General features: G+C 44.6%; 1 protein-coding gene across 1 annotated transcript in view; it reads left to right on the top strand.

Annotated features, from left to right (window-relative positions):
* The window catches only part of COG6 (component of oligomeric golgi complex 6), a 585,234-nt gene that overhangs the window by 484,920 nt on the left and 82,172 nt on the right, over window positions 1–18,142 (top strand). Inside the window, exons 14-15 of the mRNA XM_086935060.1 lie at window positions 1,022–1,153; window positions 8,071–8,238. Coding sequence (XP_086791186.1) covers window positions 1,022–1,153; window positions 8,071–8,238 — 300 coding nt within the window. The remainder of the gene's footprint in view (window positions 1–1,021; window positions 1,154–8,070; window positions 8,239–18,142) is intronic.

Raw genomic sequence — 18,142 nt, 5'->3', positions numbered from 1 at the left:
TGTTGCCAGGTGCTCGGCGGAGCAACTCCTAACACGTATGAGCCCTAGGAGAAATGAAGGTGCAATTTAGCATTTTGAAAAATGCCCTTCATCACTGAAAAAGTTGAGCATTTGTTCCACCAGTGTATATGGATTTTATATCCTGTATCTGCAGCTTCCTGAAGGCTAGTGGTGCCAGAGATCATATATTATCCGCTGACATCATGTGAGGCATACAGTTTAGTGCCAAAGACTTGTCATGATGTTCGTGGCTCATTTGCACCACGGGGGTCATAGGGATGCAGCCATCACACCGTATGATTGAAAATCCCCGAACAATCTGTGTTAAAACTCCTGATAGGGGATTTTATAATTCAGATACTTATGCACTCTAAAAACCATTGAAATGGACCAGTGAGAGTATCGGTACCAGTGGAACCCTAATGCACCCACATCAAGTTTGGGGTAGAAAGGAGGTAGTTTCTATAATCATGGCTTGCCAACTTCAGACTTTTTTAAACTTGAAGTTGATTTTGCCCAGAACCTTTCTAACGTAAGCTATTCACTAGCAATGTAGGCATGCAAGTACAAAGGGTAATATCGTCTTATCACTTCTAATCAAAACGTACGCCGTGCTCCATCTGCCTTTCTCACAAACAATTTCATGCAAGGGAGGTGGTGCTTGTGTACCCTTCAAATGTTTGTGGTTTTCATTAGCAAATGTAGTTATTTGCACCTCTGAGCCCTAAAAATATTGTTACTATTTCCTGTGAAGACAAAAAGGAAGAGCCAATAGCTGAGTTTGTCCACATGTTTACATGACATTTCTCTTTTAAACGATTCCAAAGATGGAGCTCAATAAAATAAGCTAGCGATTACCAACCGCTACCACCCCTAACTTTACCCTTCATTTATTGGAACTGTAAGTTTGAATGGTTTATATAGGTAGCATTTTTTGCCAGATACACATAGCTCATGCATCCTGAGTGTTTCATGATGTGATCAGACTTTACAAGTAAAGACCAATCTTTGTTGTCTGTAGGTTGAACTTCCACCCCCTGATCTTGGACCAAGCTCTGCATTAACTCAAACGCTCACCTTGCTCCGTGAAGTTCTTGTGTCCCACGATTCCTCTGTAGTCCCCTTGGACGCAAGACAAGCAGATTTTGTTCAGGTAAGCTCTGAACAGTGAATTATTACTGTGTAGAAAAGTATGAGTCAATAAAGTCTGCTACATGTACAAATAACTCTATGGGAAGGATTACGAGTTGAGGCGTAATTTTTTGCCCCAATAAATAGCGATACCATGGGGTTCGTTAATTATCGGGTGCAACAAATAACACCTATTATGTGTATATGGGGAATAACATGCACATTTTGGTGTTTAATGCACAAAAATGTACATAGTACGGTAAATACCGTACACATTTTTCCTGTTAAATCTCAGCAGGTTTGACCTGCCAAAATGTAACCTAAGTTTGAGGTATTTAACGCATCAAATAATTATCGAATGCGTTCAATAACCTTATTATGCATAAGTCCAACCTGTGCATAAACAGGGGTATACACACAGGTCAGACTATTAGAAGTTACTCATATTCAGGCCCTATGTCTATCTTTTGACTTTTGTTAAACATTAACTGTAGAAAGTGCTTCTATTAGTCATTAGCATTTAGCGAGCTTTAGTTACTTCAGTTAAGTATAACTGGTGAATTTCAGTATTTTTTTAGCTTTAAAATGTTACATTTTAACTGACACTTCCTACTAACTATAATGTCACTTTAACCCCTTTCTTTTTTCAGTGAATTCCTCTTTTTTTTTAATGTAAAGTATTTGTTTTGTTTTTTCCATAAAAACACACATATATACAGACACACCCACACACTTACCATACCTATACTTACCGTGCACGGAAAAGACTGCCTGCTATAGGATGTTTCCCATGAAAATCACCTGCCTTCAGTTGCACAGCAAATATAATTAAAAAATGTTGTTCAGATTCTCAAAAACACGTGAGAGTCCGTCCAAATTGTTCACTGAATTGACAGAAGAAAATTATGGAGGAATAATATCACACCCGGCTTCAAAAGTTTGTTGAGTTATCTATATAATGGAAGGAAATATAGTTTACTATGTTTTAGACTGAGGAAAGGAGAAGAAAGCAAAAGTGGATCGAGCTCTATGCTAGTCATCTGAAAATCCTAATCTTACTCGATTTAGCTGTGGCCTCTGGTGCAGTGGACATTCTTTTAGAAAGGTTGCTAAGGGAAGACGCCGGCACTGATAAATCTCCTTCATAGTGCCAATCTATCCTTTCAAATCATAGTCAGCAGATCAGAATGGGCTGACCCTTTTCATTCGTTGAAACTCATCACTTTTGGTGTCCCAAAGAGATCATTGCTGTCTCCGCTATTCTTCAACATTTACATGAGCTCACTGTTCGAGGATATTTCTCTACATCCCTTTCAATTTCCAGTGAATACTGATGACATTCAACGCCACAAACGCCTGGGTAGCCGCACAGATGAGTGGAAAAAAACTTTACTGTTTGAAACACAGGTTCTTCCAGATCAAAGCACACTCCTGTAGTTTGAATGGCTACGCAATTAAAGGCAAATGAGTAGACATCTTACAACTAAAAGGGCCAGGAGGGTGGAGCATCAGAGAAGCACTTTTTTCTCATGTCCTGAACCCATTCATCTTTCTTGTGGTTCTTAGGGATCATAGAGTTCTGACACTTAACAGTTTATACTGGTTAGTAAATGCATCAATGTACCTGCTGCTAGATCAGCGGTCTTCAAAGTGTGGGTTGCACCTCCTGGGAGTCTGTGGACGTATCCCTAGGGGTGCGAAGTTCCTCATCTACTGGGCTGTAAGGTCTGGGGAGGGGCTACTGGACGGATTGTGCACCATTGTGATAGTGAATACAAACAGCGGGAACAATGAACACTTCCACACTGTGTTTGTTTGCAAACCGAGGTGTTAAATCGGGATGGATAAATGGAGGAAGGGAGAGGCGATGGAGTGATGGACTGCTAAGTCAGAAAAGGTTTGGGATTTTTTTTTAAGTGTTGAGAAGAAGAAAGCTGGTTCTTGAGTAAAAATATTTAAAACCCTCCGAAGGCTTTTTTAATATTGCATTTCTGCCTCACCTCACTTTCATAGTAACTTAAGGGTGGGTTATACAGCTCAAATAACATTCAAGTGGTTTCTTCCACTATTTTTAATGATAACATTGACAAAGTGGAAAGCACATGTTTTGTACCTGTTTTGACAGATCAGCTCAGTGTCCAGGAGTCTGCTGAACAATGGTGCTAACTGATAGTGTTGCGAGGACTGCTGCACTACGCTATGCTACGCGTGTTTGCACTGTGCTATGTGCAGTTCGTGTAGTGCAAAGTAGCGGAAACTTCGCAAACTACGCGAGCGTAGCGTATTGCTTTGCCCAGGGTTAATTCAGAGGCACGTTCATTTATTTCACTTAGACAAGTAGAATAGCGACCCCAGGATGTTATGACATAACCTCTTCCAAACCATGTCCACTCCTGAACCACTATAGGTCTCACATTTACGTGAGTTTCAGCTACTGACATTGCAAATGCAGCAGGTTCCAGATACCAGGGACATGTTTGGTGAGAGAGCAGGTGTTGAGTAGGAGATATGAAATAAGAAAGGTGGGTGCGGGGAAGTGGTGGTGGTGGTGGGGGGGGGGGGGGGGGGTGGAGGTTCAGGTGAGCTTGAAGCCTGAACTAATTCGGGGGGTGAAGGTTCAGGTGAGCATGAAACCTGAACTAATTCTGGGGGGGTGAAGGTTCAGGTGAGCATGAAGCCTGAACTAATTCAGTATCTTGAATGTGATTCCCCGATATAGACTGGTGTCTTTTCTACATTTGCAAACTGGGATAGGGCAATGTGATAACCACTCAGTTCCAAGCTTCTCAATGGCCAACAAAATGACTCTGGACATAATCACTATGTATGTATGGTCCTTCTACTGTACATAGAGTAAAAGGGTTGCAAAGCCAAATCTTTCCTCTTTTCACAAAAGACCATGCGCCATAGGTGCCATAGCTTGTCTTCCTTGTACGACGTTCGATATTTGCTGGGAGGTAAAGAATGAAATGATATGGAATTGTGGTTTTTCTATTGAGTTCAAATCACCTAACATTGCACACAGGACTGAATGGTCTGATGTCCTTACCAGTCCCATATCTAACATGGTGGACGCTTTCCCTGCCCACCAGAGGATGGTTTCAAACTAGATAAAGACGTGGAGACTCTGAAAGTGGAACAAGTTCACCGCCCTCTCTCCTCTGAGGCAGAGATATGACACGTACAGAATATGTATTGCAGCGTGCCACTGACATATCCTGGCTAAACTGCCAGAAAGGTGTGGCTGAGCTACAGATGAAAAATATATAATGGTTGATTTTGCTGCTCTTAACTGCATAGCGAACATGTTTAACGTTTAAACTGCAGAAGGTGTGGAGGGGGTTGGTGTGGCAGTGGTGTCACCATGTCCCAAACTGGCCATGAAGTAGAATGCTATACAGGCAAAGCATGCACTTAGGCAACACTAATGAGAGCTCCCCATTGTGACCAGACAAAACCACCAGAATGTCCAGTTTAGCTTATGCCTCTTGGTTGTCATGTAAACACAATGGTAAATCATCCAGAAGAGTAAACACACTGGTACTATTGTACTGCTGCAAGCCAAGGCTCGATAACCCGTGCTGTGCAGCCAAGTGGAACCAGTGTGAACTCGTATTTGGGCGAGAACTAGTAAAATGGCCGTTTCGCAAGTGGTTACTTGTCGGTGATGTCTTTGCGCTCTTAAAATGTAATCGCACCTCAACCTTGAGCAAACTTGACTACCACCCTCCCTAAACTCTTTCTGATCCCTGAAGCCAAATGAGAAGTTAAGCATCTTCGTGGAAATGCCAGAGCCCGACGATTCATAGAAATGTCTTAATTTCGAAGCACTACGTCTACAGGTGTCGATGTACTGCTGCTCTTTGTCGATTGAGGCCCCACGTGTGTGCACATCACACACGGAAACGCACCAGCACTTCAAGTACTGAATTAATACTCATTGTACTTTTAGTAATCCATCTTACAACTGAGAGAAGGCAAGCTAGACACGTTTAATGCAAGGTTTACTTTAGGACTGCAGCTGTAAAAGTTAACTCTGTAACAAAAAAATATGTTAAAAAAAATACTTTCTCCGGAGCGACACTACTGGCGTGATTACAAGCGTAATTATCAGAAAACATTTAGGGGACAAATTGTGCCAATGGGCAGGTCTGTACTCCTTCTTCTGCCCAATTTCTTTTCTAAGTCCTGAAACCCAGAAAAACAAGCATTTACAAAGGTGTCGCAATTGCAAGATTGTAACATATGGCAGGGTAAATAAAGAGTTCACAAATAGAAAAAAATTTTGGGCCACTCTTTTTTTCTATTTGTTTACTTTTGCTACAATCACAGCACCCGCACTTTTCCTTTAAGCATGTTAAAGTAAAGCGTGGGTGCTGCGATTGATGCAAAAGTAAAAAAATTGAAAAAAATCTATTTCTTTACTTTTTCAACAATCTTGGCACCCGTGATTTACCTTTAACCATGTAAAAGTATTCGAGGGTGCTGCGATTGTTACAAAAGTGAAGAAATAGAAAAAAAATCTATTTCTTTACTTTTTCAACAATCGCGGCACCCGCGCTTTAGCTTAACATGGCTAAAGGTAAAACGCGTGTGCCGCCAACGTTAAAAAAAAAAGTAAACAAATTTAAAAAAAGCAGCAGACAATAAAACAAAACAAGCTCTGTGCTAGTAGGCAATTAAAAAAAGTGAGCAGGCATTCGCAAAATGGTTGCAAGGGGGATGCAGAGTGATCGGTGATCTGTACGAAGGGGGAATGCTTAAGACGTTTGCTCAATACAGAGAAGAATCCACCTTCCAGTGGGAGCGGGAATCCAGTACGCGCAGCTGCGACATTGGGTGTCTTTGCCAGAGATGCAACAGGCAGCCACTCATCCATTCACTCCCTTTGAGGGATTGGTTCATTCTTTTGATGAATCAAAGGGCTTTATCTCTCGGACATACCAAATCCTGCAGCATCCCGTTAATAATTACACATCCGTATCGGCGCCAATGGCAACTGGCGTACCCCACTGAAATTGCGCCCGCACAGTGGAGTCGCTTATGGATCAACATTCAAATGGTCTACTGTAGTATTTCGTAGTGAGAAACTGCGTTCAAGATCATGATGCAATGGTATTATATGCCCACTCGGCTGCACAAAATGTTCCCTGCCACGTCCTCATTGTGCTGGAGGTGTTCGAATGCATCTGGAGATTTCATTCATATTTGGTGGGCTTGTCCACTCCTGACCCTACTCTGGAAGGAAGTCCTTAGTCACATTAAGGAGGTATTAGGCTTCCCTCTGCCTGAGTCCACAGCCACAGTCCTTTTCGGCCTCAAGCCTCACAACTCAAAAGCACTTACCCGCAGCGATTGGATTATAACCCTTCACATGTTTGGAGCTGCTAAACAATTTATAGCGTTATATTGGAAGAAAGCAGAGACCCCTCCAATTGCCGCTTAGTTTGTGCGCTTATGTCACGTATTAACTATGGAACTCTTAACAGCACAACTGCAATCACACGACATCAGCTTCACTGCCATCTGGCAACCCTTAGTTAAATATCTTTGTAAAATAGAGTATGCACGCTACCTACCTTCAAAACTCAGGGCCCTACGACTCTTTGAGGACGCTGTACTCCCGACTGACCCCAAAAGATTACTCCCGCACCCAAACCAACCCTGCGCCTAATTTCCCCTGACAGGTATTCAGACTCTTGGTCTAAGCAATATGTAACAATGGTCCCACTGAACCCCTACCCCCGTCCGCCCGCATGACCCCTTTCTCTGCTGTCCCTCTTATTTCTACTGTTTCTTCTTTCTTTTTTGACACTTTTCTGTCTGTTCACCACTACTCACTTTCTATGGACCTCACGCCCACGTTCTCAGTTTTGCTCTCTGCTACGGCACTAGTTGGTTATACAGGGTCTTGAGAACTCCCACAATAGTAAATACTGCTATGTGTAGTACATCACGCGGCCGGCCCAAAACAGGTTGTAGGCGACATGCTGTGTTTAAAATACTTAACTTTTAATATTCTAAACTTTTGGAGACGCTTTTAAACCACGCGGCCGGATCGTATAGGGTTGTGGGCCTGACTCTGTGTATACCTGGACCCTCCTGTTCGTTCTATAGAAAATAAAAACAGATTTGAACAAAAAAAAAGTGAGCGCTGTGCTATAGCGCGGCGCACATGCATACTTAAGTTATGTACATGGCGGCAGGTGAAGCCAAAGCCGAATGAACAAAAAAATGCTTACCGACTAATGAAGGTGTAAAGTCGCAAATAAAACGATCCAGTCCTGATGAGCGGTCACAAAGGGAGATAAGCTGTAACAAGGAGGGAATAAGAAGCCTCATTGTCAATCGGAAGCCAGCATTTACCATGGATGATGACGCCAGCCAATGAAAAAATATGGGAGGGGTTTCCACTCCACTTCTAAAACATACCCTACTACAATATGCCTCGCAGAATGAGCAGCGCATGCACTGCTACTCCAGGTGAGACCTAAACATGAAATAGAATAAAATCTATGAAAAATGTACATTAGACGCGAAAATGTGGAAGCGAAGATTTGTCTCAGAACCCACAAGTTTAGAAAGCAAAAGAAACTATTTGTGAGGATTTTTTTCATGCCTTTGATTGGCCCCTTAAATATCTATGTTTAACTGAACCCAATTACTCTATTTTGCCAGTAATGACTGAAGTGGATATCATTCTCTTGTGATTATTATTGCCATTGGAATAATGTTATTTTGTAAGTTTCAGAATCAGGAGTTTGTTACATTTTATTTAAATAATTTTAACTTTGGGTGTCTGGAAACAATTTTCAGATTCCTATATAGAAAAAATTCGGTGGAGTTGACCAGCTTAAATTTGTCATAGACAGTCAATCTGTCCTTGACAGTTAATCTTTTGATGTAAACAGATAATGAGATACTTGTTTCTCCTTGTAGGTTCTTTCCTGTGTCCTGGATCCTCTACTTCAGATGTGCACTGTATCTGCAAGTAATTTAGGTACTGCTGATATGGCCACATTTATGGTAAATTGCCTTTACATGATGAAGACGACATTGGCTTTGTTTGAGTTCACTGACAAGCGTTTGGAAATGCTGCAATTTCAGGTAATGTTCCTTGGAGTGCATCCCAATATGACCGTGCTACAGATTTAAAAGCAACTTCAGATTTCTGTACATGTTCCTTTTCCCCGTAATGCAACTTTGTGATCTGGGAAGTTTTCAACTCAAACTAACTGTTCTTTATTTGTAAATAGGTTGAACTCGGAGACGTTGATACATTCTATTGCTTATCTCCCACAACAACTTGTCACATTTGCCTCAAAGAGTGTATCTCTTGGCTAACCCTAGTGTAACAGGGCCAATTCAAGACTTTTATCTTCCAAACGTTATGTGGTCTTTAGGGGACAAAACCTCAAAACAGAAGTTCAGTAAAGAAATAAATATATAAAGCACCAAGCTAAGATTCACTGAAACGAGTTATCTGCTAATAACTGTAAACATCAGGAATTACAAAGGTGGATAGTCAGGGTGAAATGATAAGAACATATATATATTGTTTTCCCAATGACAGACAAATGAGCCAACAATTTGATATGGACTTTAACAGGGCCGATGTCATCCATTTGCAAAATATAGAATTGTCTTGCATCACTTTCAGATTGACCTAGGGCTCTTGTAAAGCTGACTGACTATTTACAGTGATTGATTAAAGCAAATGAATGGAGTTTCTCAAAACGTTTACCTTCATCTATAGACACTTACATTGAGTAGGCAAAACCAGGGAAGGAAGTATTGTTGTTAGCAGCCAGTTTTAGCTCCTGGTTTTAGTGTTACTGTAAAAAAAGAGACGCCATGTCCGGTACATATTGTAGCACATTTCTTCTGTGCATGTAACATCATAATTTTTCCATTAGGAATGGCAGCCAGTATTTGTGTGTTATAATATAGTTTTTCTGTGTCAGTAATGGAGTAAACCCGCATCATATACAGAGGTTTTTACAGTCTTAAGCCTGAAATGTGCACAAGAAGTTAAGGTGTGTGGTAGTCAGGTTGTCACACTTATTTAGCATTTGCGCAGGACTCAGAATGAAACCCCGAGGTTTCTGGAAGGGACAAGCAGGCTAGCTTCAGAAAAAAACATTGAGAAGGAAGCCTTGAAGCTAAAAGCGCCTGGTGATAGAAGGGTCAGAACAACGGCCAAGGAACTTTGATACTGCACACAGCAGGGCCTCTTCTCTCTGAAGCTTCTTTTGTTTTCTAATTTTGTCGTATTTCTGGAGCTCTTGCGTGCTTGTTGATTGATGTTGGTATGTGAACTATGATAGCTGTCTGAGGAGCACACTCGGCAAGATTTGTCAATTTGAAATTCCTCTGAGTATGGCTGGGCTGAATATGGTTTGGCACTTGTTTGTTTTGTGCACATTGCAACTCTTTCGAATAGGTTGTGCTAGGTTCACTGGCTCCTGCTGTGGGTATTCTTAAGAAATTAGTAGATTTTCCAGTCTATAAAATTACAGTTGAGAATTATTGATTGGTAATAGAAGTATTACATAGATGCTTTTCTGTATTTTTAGGGCTGGGTTTGGGTTGATATATTACATGCATTGCTGATTTTGTTAAAGATTCTTTCCAAAAATTCCAAAAGTTACATAGTGTTGAGCAGTTTCTAGTACTTGTATCACAGTGACTTATTCTCCCCATACTTTGGATATAGAGTTTTCTCTAAGGTTATGTTGGGCTTGGCTCGTTCTGAAGGGTCATCTTCAAACATTTTGCCTTCACTCCTCTATTTTTGCTGAATTTGTTTTTGTTTGTATGTATGTATGTATTGGTGCTTTTATATAGCGCAATGACTGTCACCCTTCGGGTATCCTGGCGCTTAGACTTAGATGGTACAAACACAGTGTAAGACAGTTGCATGGCTTGCAGAGAGGGAACTTTAACAGGTTTTGGGAAACAGGTACGTTTTCAAAGCCTTCTTAAAAGAAATAAAGTCATCGGTACGGCGTAAGCCTAATGGTGTAGAGTTCCACAATTTTGCCGCTGTGAATCTAAAGGATCGGCCTCCCACCCGAACTCTCAATCTTGGGCACTATCACCATACATGCTGAGGACGAGCGGAGAGATCCAGAAGGTACATACCAGGAAAACAGGTTTTGCAAAGAAGAGGGACCCTGTCCGTGAAGGGCCTTATGTACCAAGCAAAGGGCTTTAAACTCAATCCTCTGAGGGATTGGAAGCCAATGGAGCTCCCTAAGTGCTTTTGTTGAAGAGTCAAGGCGACTGCGCGAGAGGGCTAGCTTGGCGGCAAGATTTTGAACAAGTTTCAATTTTGCCACCAGGGTCTTTGGTGCCCCCAGAAGTAGTGAGTTACAGTAGTCAAGCCTACTTAGGATGATACTTCTCACTACTTCTGGCCTGGATTGTACCGGGAGCATCGGTAATATTTTCCGCAACATTCGCAGAAGTGCCATACAAGTGGCCACTGTTTTATTTACCGACACATCTAGCTGCAGACTGGGGTCAAACATCACCCCCAAGTTTCTGACTGATTCGGCCGGCAGACTGGTGTCCTGAAAAGATAGAGGCCAAAAGTTCAATGGCGAAGGCTTAGGGGAACGGTCCATGGAACAGTGCAATACCTCCGTTTTGGAACCGTTGAATTGTAAAGAATTAAGACTCAGCCATTCCGCCGTCGAGGACATGCACGGATGGAAAGTCTCTTGCGACACTGCCTCCTTGCCTTCGAACGAGAAGACAAGTTGGGTGTCATCAGCATAATTGGTGACTGCTATGCCATAAGATTTTATCAACTGGATCAGGGGACGGAGGTAAAGATTGAACAGGATCGGACTGATGGCCGATCCCTGGGGTACTCCCTGCCCCACCCTTCTGGTGTTAGATTTAAAGGGCGGCAGGGCAACCATTTGGTGTCGGTTGTCGAGATAGGACATCAGCCAGTCCAGAGCCAGTCCCGATACCCCTATTTCCTCCAGTCTCCTAATCAGGATCGTGTGGCTGACCGTGTCGAACGCGGCCGACACGTCGAGTAATACTAAAAAAGCAGCTCGACCTTGGTCGGCACGCGTCCGCAGGTCATCTAGCACTGTCACCAATGCAGACTCCGTCCCGTGGGCAGGTCTGAAACCAAACTGGGCCACGTCCAAGCAAGCGTTGCTCTCCATAAAACTGGAAAGATGTTTTGTCACCAGTTTCTCCAAGATTTTAATTGGGAATGGTAGCAACGTTTTGTTTACATTAGGACTCTACACGCTTTGCTACTGCTGACCAGCTAAAGTGCTTGCTCCTTTAAACATGGTAAAATTGACTTACTCCCAATTGGCATATTTATTTTACTTGTAAGTCCCTCATAAAATGGTACTACATGTATCCAGGGCCTGTAAATTAAATGATACTAGTGGGCCTGCAGCACTGATTGAGACACTCACCTAAGTAGCTTTGTAAAACATGTCTCAGGCCTGCCATTGCAGCCTTTGTGTGCTCTTTTGAACTGACATTTCGACCTGAAATATTCGCCAGACCTAAATATTCCTTTTTAAAATATATGTCACCCTAGGGTAGGCCCTAAACAGCCCACGTGGCAAGGTGCAGTGTATCTAAAAAGCTGGACATGGTCCTGGTAGTGAAAAACTCTGCAAATTCTTTTTCAATATTGCAAGGCCTACCTCTCCCATACAATACTATTGGGTTGCCTTATTACATTTTATAAATGTTAACCTTTGATTGGGAGCAGGTTGAAAATTCATGTTTGGTATCCGAGTAATTGCATTTAAAAAACGTCTTTAATGGTAAAGTCTGAGTTTAAGTCACAATTCTGGCAATGCCACTTTTAGGAAGTTATTATTCAGAAAAGGGGGTGGTGATGGACAGAGCATCTGAATTAAACAGAATACTACTACCCAGTCAGCAGATCAGGGCTTACTCCATCACCGTTTTTTAGCTCACTGCACCATCCCAGCTCAGAACCTGGCTACATGCAAATTAGTCTGTCCCTGGCCCAGTGCATCATGGAAACAGGGCAGAACAAACTACCAAGCCAATTCTTTTACTGGAAAGGAAACAAGCTTCCGGGGACCGGTTTCTGGCATTACAGCCATCTTCAGCCCGGCTTGCTTCAATCCTGATGGTGCAGTGAGCAAGGGACTCACATCTGAGCATACCCTTCCAGCTTGTGGTGGACAAAACGATTCAGAAAAGGGGGTGGTGATGGACAGAGCATCTGAATTAAACAGAATACTACTACCCAGTCAGCAGATCAGGGCTTAATCCATCACCGTTTTTTAGCTCACTGCACCATCCCAGCTCAGAACCTGGATACATGCAAATTAGTCTGTCTCTGGCCCAGTGCATCATGGGAACAGGGCAGACCAAACTACCAAGCCAATTCTTTTACTGGAAAGGAAACAAGCTTCCGGGGACCGGTTTCTGGCATTACAGCCGTCTTCGGTCCGGCTTGCTTGAATCCTCATGGTGCAGTGAGCAAGGGACTCACATCTGAGCATACCCTTCCACGCTTGTGGTGGACAAAACGATTCAGAAAAAGGGTGGTGATGGACAGAGCATCTGAATTAAACAGAATACTACTACCCAGTCAGCAGATCAGGGCTTAATCCATCACCGTTTTTTTAGCTCACTGCACCATCCCAGCTCAGAACCTGGCTACATGCAAATTAATCTGTCCCTGGCCCAGTGCATCATGGGAACAGGGCAGACCAAACTACCAAGCCAATTCTTTTACTGGAAAGGAAACAAGCTTCCGGGGACCGGTTTCTGGCATTACAGCGGTCTTCGGCCCGGCTTGCTTGAATCCTGATGGTGCAGTGAGCAAGGGACTCACATCTGAGCATACACTTCCACTCTTGTGGTGGACAAAACGATTCAGAAAAGGGGGTGGTGATGGACAGAGCATCTGAATTAAACAGAATACTACTACCCAGTCAGCAGATCAGGGCTTTATCCATCACCGTTTTTTAGCTCACTGCACCATCCCAGCTCAGAACCTGGCTACATGCAAATTAGTCTGTCCCTGGCCCAGTGCATCATGGGAACAGGGCAGACCAAACTACCAAGCCAATTCTTTTACTGGAAAGGAAATAAGCTTCCGGGGACCGGTTTCTGGCATTACAGCCGTCTTCGGCCCGGCTTGCTTGAATCCTGATGGTGCAGTGAGCAAGGGACTCATATCTGAGCATACCCTTCCACGCTTGTGGTGGACAAAACAATTCAGAAAAGGGGGTGGTGATGGACAGAGCATCTGAATTAAACAGAATACTACTACCCAGTCAGCAGATCAGGGCTTAATCCATCACCGTTTTTTAGCTCACTGCACCATCCCAGCTCAGAACCTGGCTACATGCAAATTAGTCTGTCCCTGGCCCAGTGCACCATGGGAACAGGGCAGACCAAACTACCAAGCCAATTCTTTTACTGGAAAGGAAACAAGCTTCCGGGGACCGGTTTCTGGCATTACAGCCGTCTTCGGCCCGGCTTGCTTGAATCCTGATGGTGCAGTGAGCAAGGGACTCACATCTGAGCATACCCTTCCACGCTTGTGTTGGACAAAACGATTCAGAAAAGGGGGTGGTGATGGACAGAGCATCTGAATTAAACAGAATACTACTACCCAGTCAGCAGATCAGGGCTTAATCCATCACCGTTTTTTAGCTCACTGCACCATCCCAGCTCAGAACCTGGCTACATGCAAATTAGTCTGTCCCTGGCCCAGTGCATCATGGGAACAGGGCAGACCAAACTACCAAGCCAATTCTTTTACTGGAAAGGAAACAAGCTTCCGGGACCGGTTTCTGGCATTACAGCCGTCTTCGGCCCGGCTTGCTTGAATCCTGATGGTGCAGTGAGCAAGGGACTCACATCTGAGCATACCCATCCACGCTTGTGGTGGACAAAACGATTCAGAAAAGGGGGTGGTGATGGACAGAGCATCTGAATTAAACAGAATACTACTACCCAGTCAGCAGATCAGGGCTTAATCCATCACCGTTTTTTAGCTCACTGCACCCTCCCAGCTCAGAACCTGGCTACATGCAAATTAGTCTGTCCCTGGCCCAGTGCATCATGGGAACAGGGCAGACCAAACTACCAAGCCAATTCTTTTACTGGAAAGGAAACAAGCTTCCGGGGACCGGTTTCTGGCATTGCAGCCGTCTTCGGCCCGGCTTGCTTGAATCCTGATGGTGCAGTGAGCAAGGGACTCATATCTGAGCATACCCTTCCACGCTTGTGGTGGACAACATGATTCAGAAAAGGGGGTGGTGATGGACAGAGCATATGAATTAAACAGAATACTACTACCCAGTCAGCAGATCAGGGCTTAATCCATCACCGTTTTTTAGCTCACTGCACCATCCCAGCTCAGAACCTGGCTACATGCAAATTAGTCTGTCCCTGGCCAAGTGCATCATGGGAACAGGGCAGACCAAACTACCAGGCCAATTCTTTTACTGGAAAGGAAACAAGCTTCCGGGGACCGGTTTCTGGCATTACAGCCGTCTTCGGCCCGGCTTGCTTGAATCCTGATGGTGCAGTGAGCAAGGGACTCACATCTGAGCATACCCTTCCACGCTTGTGGTGGACAAAACGATTCAGAAAAGGGGGTGGTGATGGACAGAGCATCTGAATTAAACAGAATACTACTACCCAGTCAGCAGATCAGGGCTTAATCCATCACCGTTTTTTAGCTCACTGCACCATCCCAGCTCAGAACCTGGCTACATGCAAATTAGTCTGTCCCTGGCTCAGTGCATCATGGGAACAGGGCAGACCAAACTACCAGCCAATTCTTTTACTGGAAAGGAAACAAGCTTCCGGGGACCGGTTTCTGGCATTACAGCCGTCTTCGGCCCGGCTTGCTTGAATCCTGATGGTGCAGTGAGCAAGGGACTCATATCTGAGCATATCCTTCCACGCTTGTGGTGGACAAAACGATTCAGAAAAGGGGGTGGTGATGGACAGAGCATCTGAATTAAACAGAATACTACTACCCAGTCAGCAGATCAGGGCTTAATCCATCACCGTTTTTTAGCTCACTGCACCATCCCAGCTCAGAACCTGGCTACATGCAAATTAGTCTGTCCCTGGCCCAGTGCATCATGGGAACAGGGCAGACCAAACTACCAAGCCAATTCTTTTACTGGAAAGGAAACAAGCTTCCGGGACCGGTTTCTGGCATTACAGCCGTCTTCGGCCCGGCTTGCTTGAATCCTGATGGTGCAGTGAGCAAGGGACTCACATCTGAGCATACCTATCCACGCTTGTGGTGGACAAAACGATTCAGAAAAGGGGGTGGTGATGGACAGAGCATCTGAATTAAACAGAATACTACTACCCAGTCAGCAGATCAGGGCTTAATCCATCACCGTTTTTTAGCTCACTGCACCATCCCAGCTCAGAACCTGGCTACATGCAAATTAGTCTGTCCCTGGCCCAGTGCATCATGGGAACAGGGCAGACCAAACTACCAAGCCAATTCTTTTACTGGAAAGGAAACAAGCTTCCGGGGACCGGTTGCTGGCATTACAGCCGTCTTCGGCCCGGCTTGCTTGAATCCTGATGGTGCAGTGAGCAAGGGACTCACATCTGAGCATACCCTTCCACGCTTGTGGTGGACAACATGATTCAGAAAAGGGGGTGGTGATGGACAGAGCATATGAATTAAACAGAATACTACTACCCAGTCAGCAGATCAGGGCTTAATCCATCACCGTTTTTTAGCTCACTGCACCATCCCAGCTCAGAACCTGGCTACATGCAAATTAGTCTGTCCCTGGCCCAGTGCATCATGGGAACAGGGCAGACCAAACTACCAAGCCAATTCTTTTACTGGAAAGGAAACAAGCTTCCGGGGACCAGTTTCTGGCATTACAGCCGTCTTCGGCCCGGCTTGCTTGAATCCTGATGGTGCAGTGAGCAAGGTACTCACATCTGAGCATACCCTTCCACGCTTGTGGTGGACAAAACGATTCAGAAAAGGGGGTTGTGATGGACAGAGCATCTGAATTAAACAGAATACTACTACCCAGTCAGCAGATCAGGGCTTAATCCATCACCCTTTTTTAGCTCACTGCACCATCCCAGCTCAGAACCTGGCTACATGCAAATTAGTCTGTCCCTGGCTCAGTGCATCATGGGAACAGGGCAGACCAAACTACCAAGCCAATTCTTTTACTGGAAAGGAAACAAGCTTCCGGGGACCGGTTTCTGGCATTACAGCCGTCTTCGGCCCGGCTTGCTTGAATCCTGATGGTGCAGTGAGCAAGGGACTCACATCTGAGCATACCCTTCCACGCTTGTGGTGGACAAACGATTCAGAAAAGGGGGTGGTGATGGACAGAGCATCTGAATTAAACAGAATACTACTACCCAGTCAGCAGATCAGGGCTTAATCCATCACCGTTTTTTAGCTCACTGCACCATCCCAGCTCAGAACCTGGCTACATGCAAATTAGTCTGTCCCTGGCTCAGTGCATCATGGGAACAGGGCAGACCAAACTACCAAGCCAATTCTTTTACTGGAAAGGAAACAAGCTTCCGGGGACTGGTTTCTGGCATTACAGCCGTCTTCGGCCCGGCTTGCTTGAATCCTGATGGTGCAGTGAGCAAGGGACTCACATCTGAGCATACCCTTCCACGCTTGTGGTGGACAAACGATTCAGAAAAGGGGGTGGTGATGGACAGAGCATCTGAATTAAACAGAATACTACTACCCAGTCAGCAGATCAGGGCTTAATCCATCACCGTTTTTTAGCTCACTGCACCATCCCAGCTCAGAACCTGGCTACATGCAAATTAGTCTGTCCCTGGCCCAGTGCATCATGGGAACAGGGCAGACCAAACTGCCAAGCCAATTCTTTTACTGGAAAGGAAACAAGCTTCTGGGGACTGGTTTCTGGCATTACAGCCGTCTTCGGCCTGGCTTGCTTGAATCCTGATGGTGCAGTGAGCAAGGGACTCACATCTGAGCATACCCTTCCACGCTTGTGGTGGACAAAACAATTCAGAAAAGGGGGTGGTGATGGACAGAGCATCTGCATTAAACAGAATATCAGTCAGCAGATCAGGGCTTAATCCATCACCGTTTTTTAGCTCACTGCACTGTTCTCACTGTTTTTTAGGAAGTTGGCATTTTCTTGTTCTAACCATTTGGTGCCTGCAACCTGTACCTGGGGCACATGACTCGGTGTATTTGGCAGTTGCCCTTTGTGAATTTCTCCCAGATAGGTTTACAATGGAGGGTGTGGTTGCTGGCCGGAGGTGCCACCTCTGGCAGGATTGGGGGGAGCAAAGCAGTCACCTACCATACTTACACTTCAAAGGCACTGGACCAGCTCACTAACAAAGGATTTCACAGTAGCCTATTGTGCCCCTAGACAGACTGGCACCAGAGGAAGTAGGCAGGAAATTCCAGACACCTTTGTAGAGGTAAAACTCCAGAAGCTTCTCCCACATCAATGTGTGCACCGGGTATAAAATAAAAATGACCCACAGACCACTCTTCAATTCAGCTCTGGACTGGTGGAAACTACAGAAGAAGGACACCCTGCTCCCCAGATATAAAACATATTATCATGTAGGGGTCATGGGGAAAGCGGGGCATCAAAGACAACAGTTGCAGGTGGTACACAGATATTTCCTCTGTACTGATTCCATGGACCCCAGACATTATTCCACTTCCGGCGGCGACCTCTTGCCAGATAAACAGTTTTTTCACAGAACATACACCAATCCATACTTTCCTTTTACCCCGCTATCGTAGGCGGCCTTTCAGATCCCCAATGCTGTGCTATATTTCGTTTAGCTATCATGGCTCCTAGAGTAACCCACTGAGTTTGTGCAGTGTTCAGGTCCGTTGGCTCCCAAATATTCAATAGACATCTCCTTGCTTCCGGCACGAGAGCCACACCCGTTACTTCCTGCATAACATCATGGACTGTACCCCAGTAGTCTACCATATATTGACATTCCCACAGGA

This window comes from Lissotriton vulgaris, chromosome 8 (assembly GCF_964263255.1).
Source record: "Lissotriton vulgaris chromosome 8, aLisVul1.2, whole genome shotgun sequence".
Taxonomy (NCBI): domain Eukaryota; kingdom Metazoa; phylum Chordata; class Amphibia; order Caudata; family Salamandridae; genus Lissotriton; species Lissotriton vulgaris.
The sequence above is the reverse complement of the archived record's forward strand: the minus strand, read 5'-3'. Positions and strand labels throughout refer to the sequence as shown.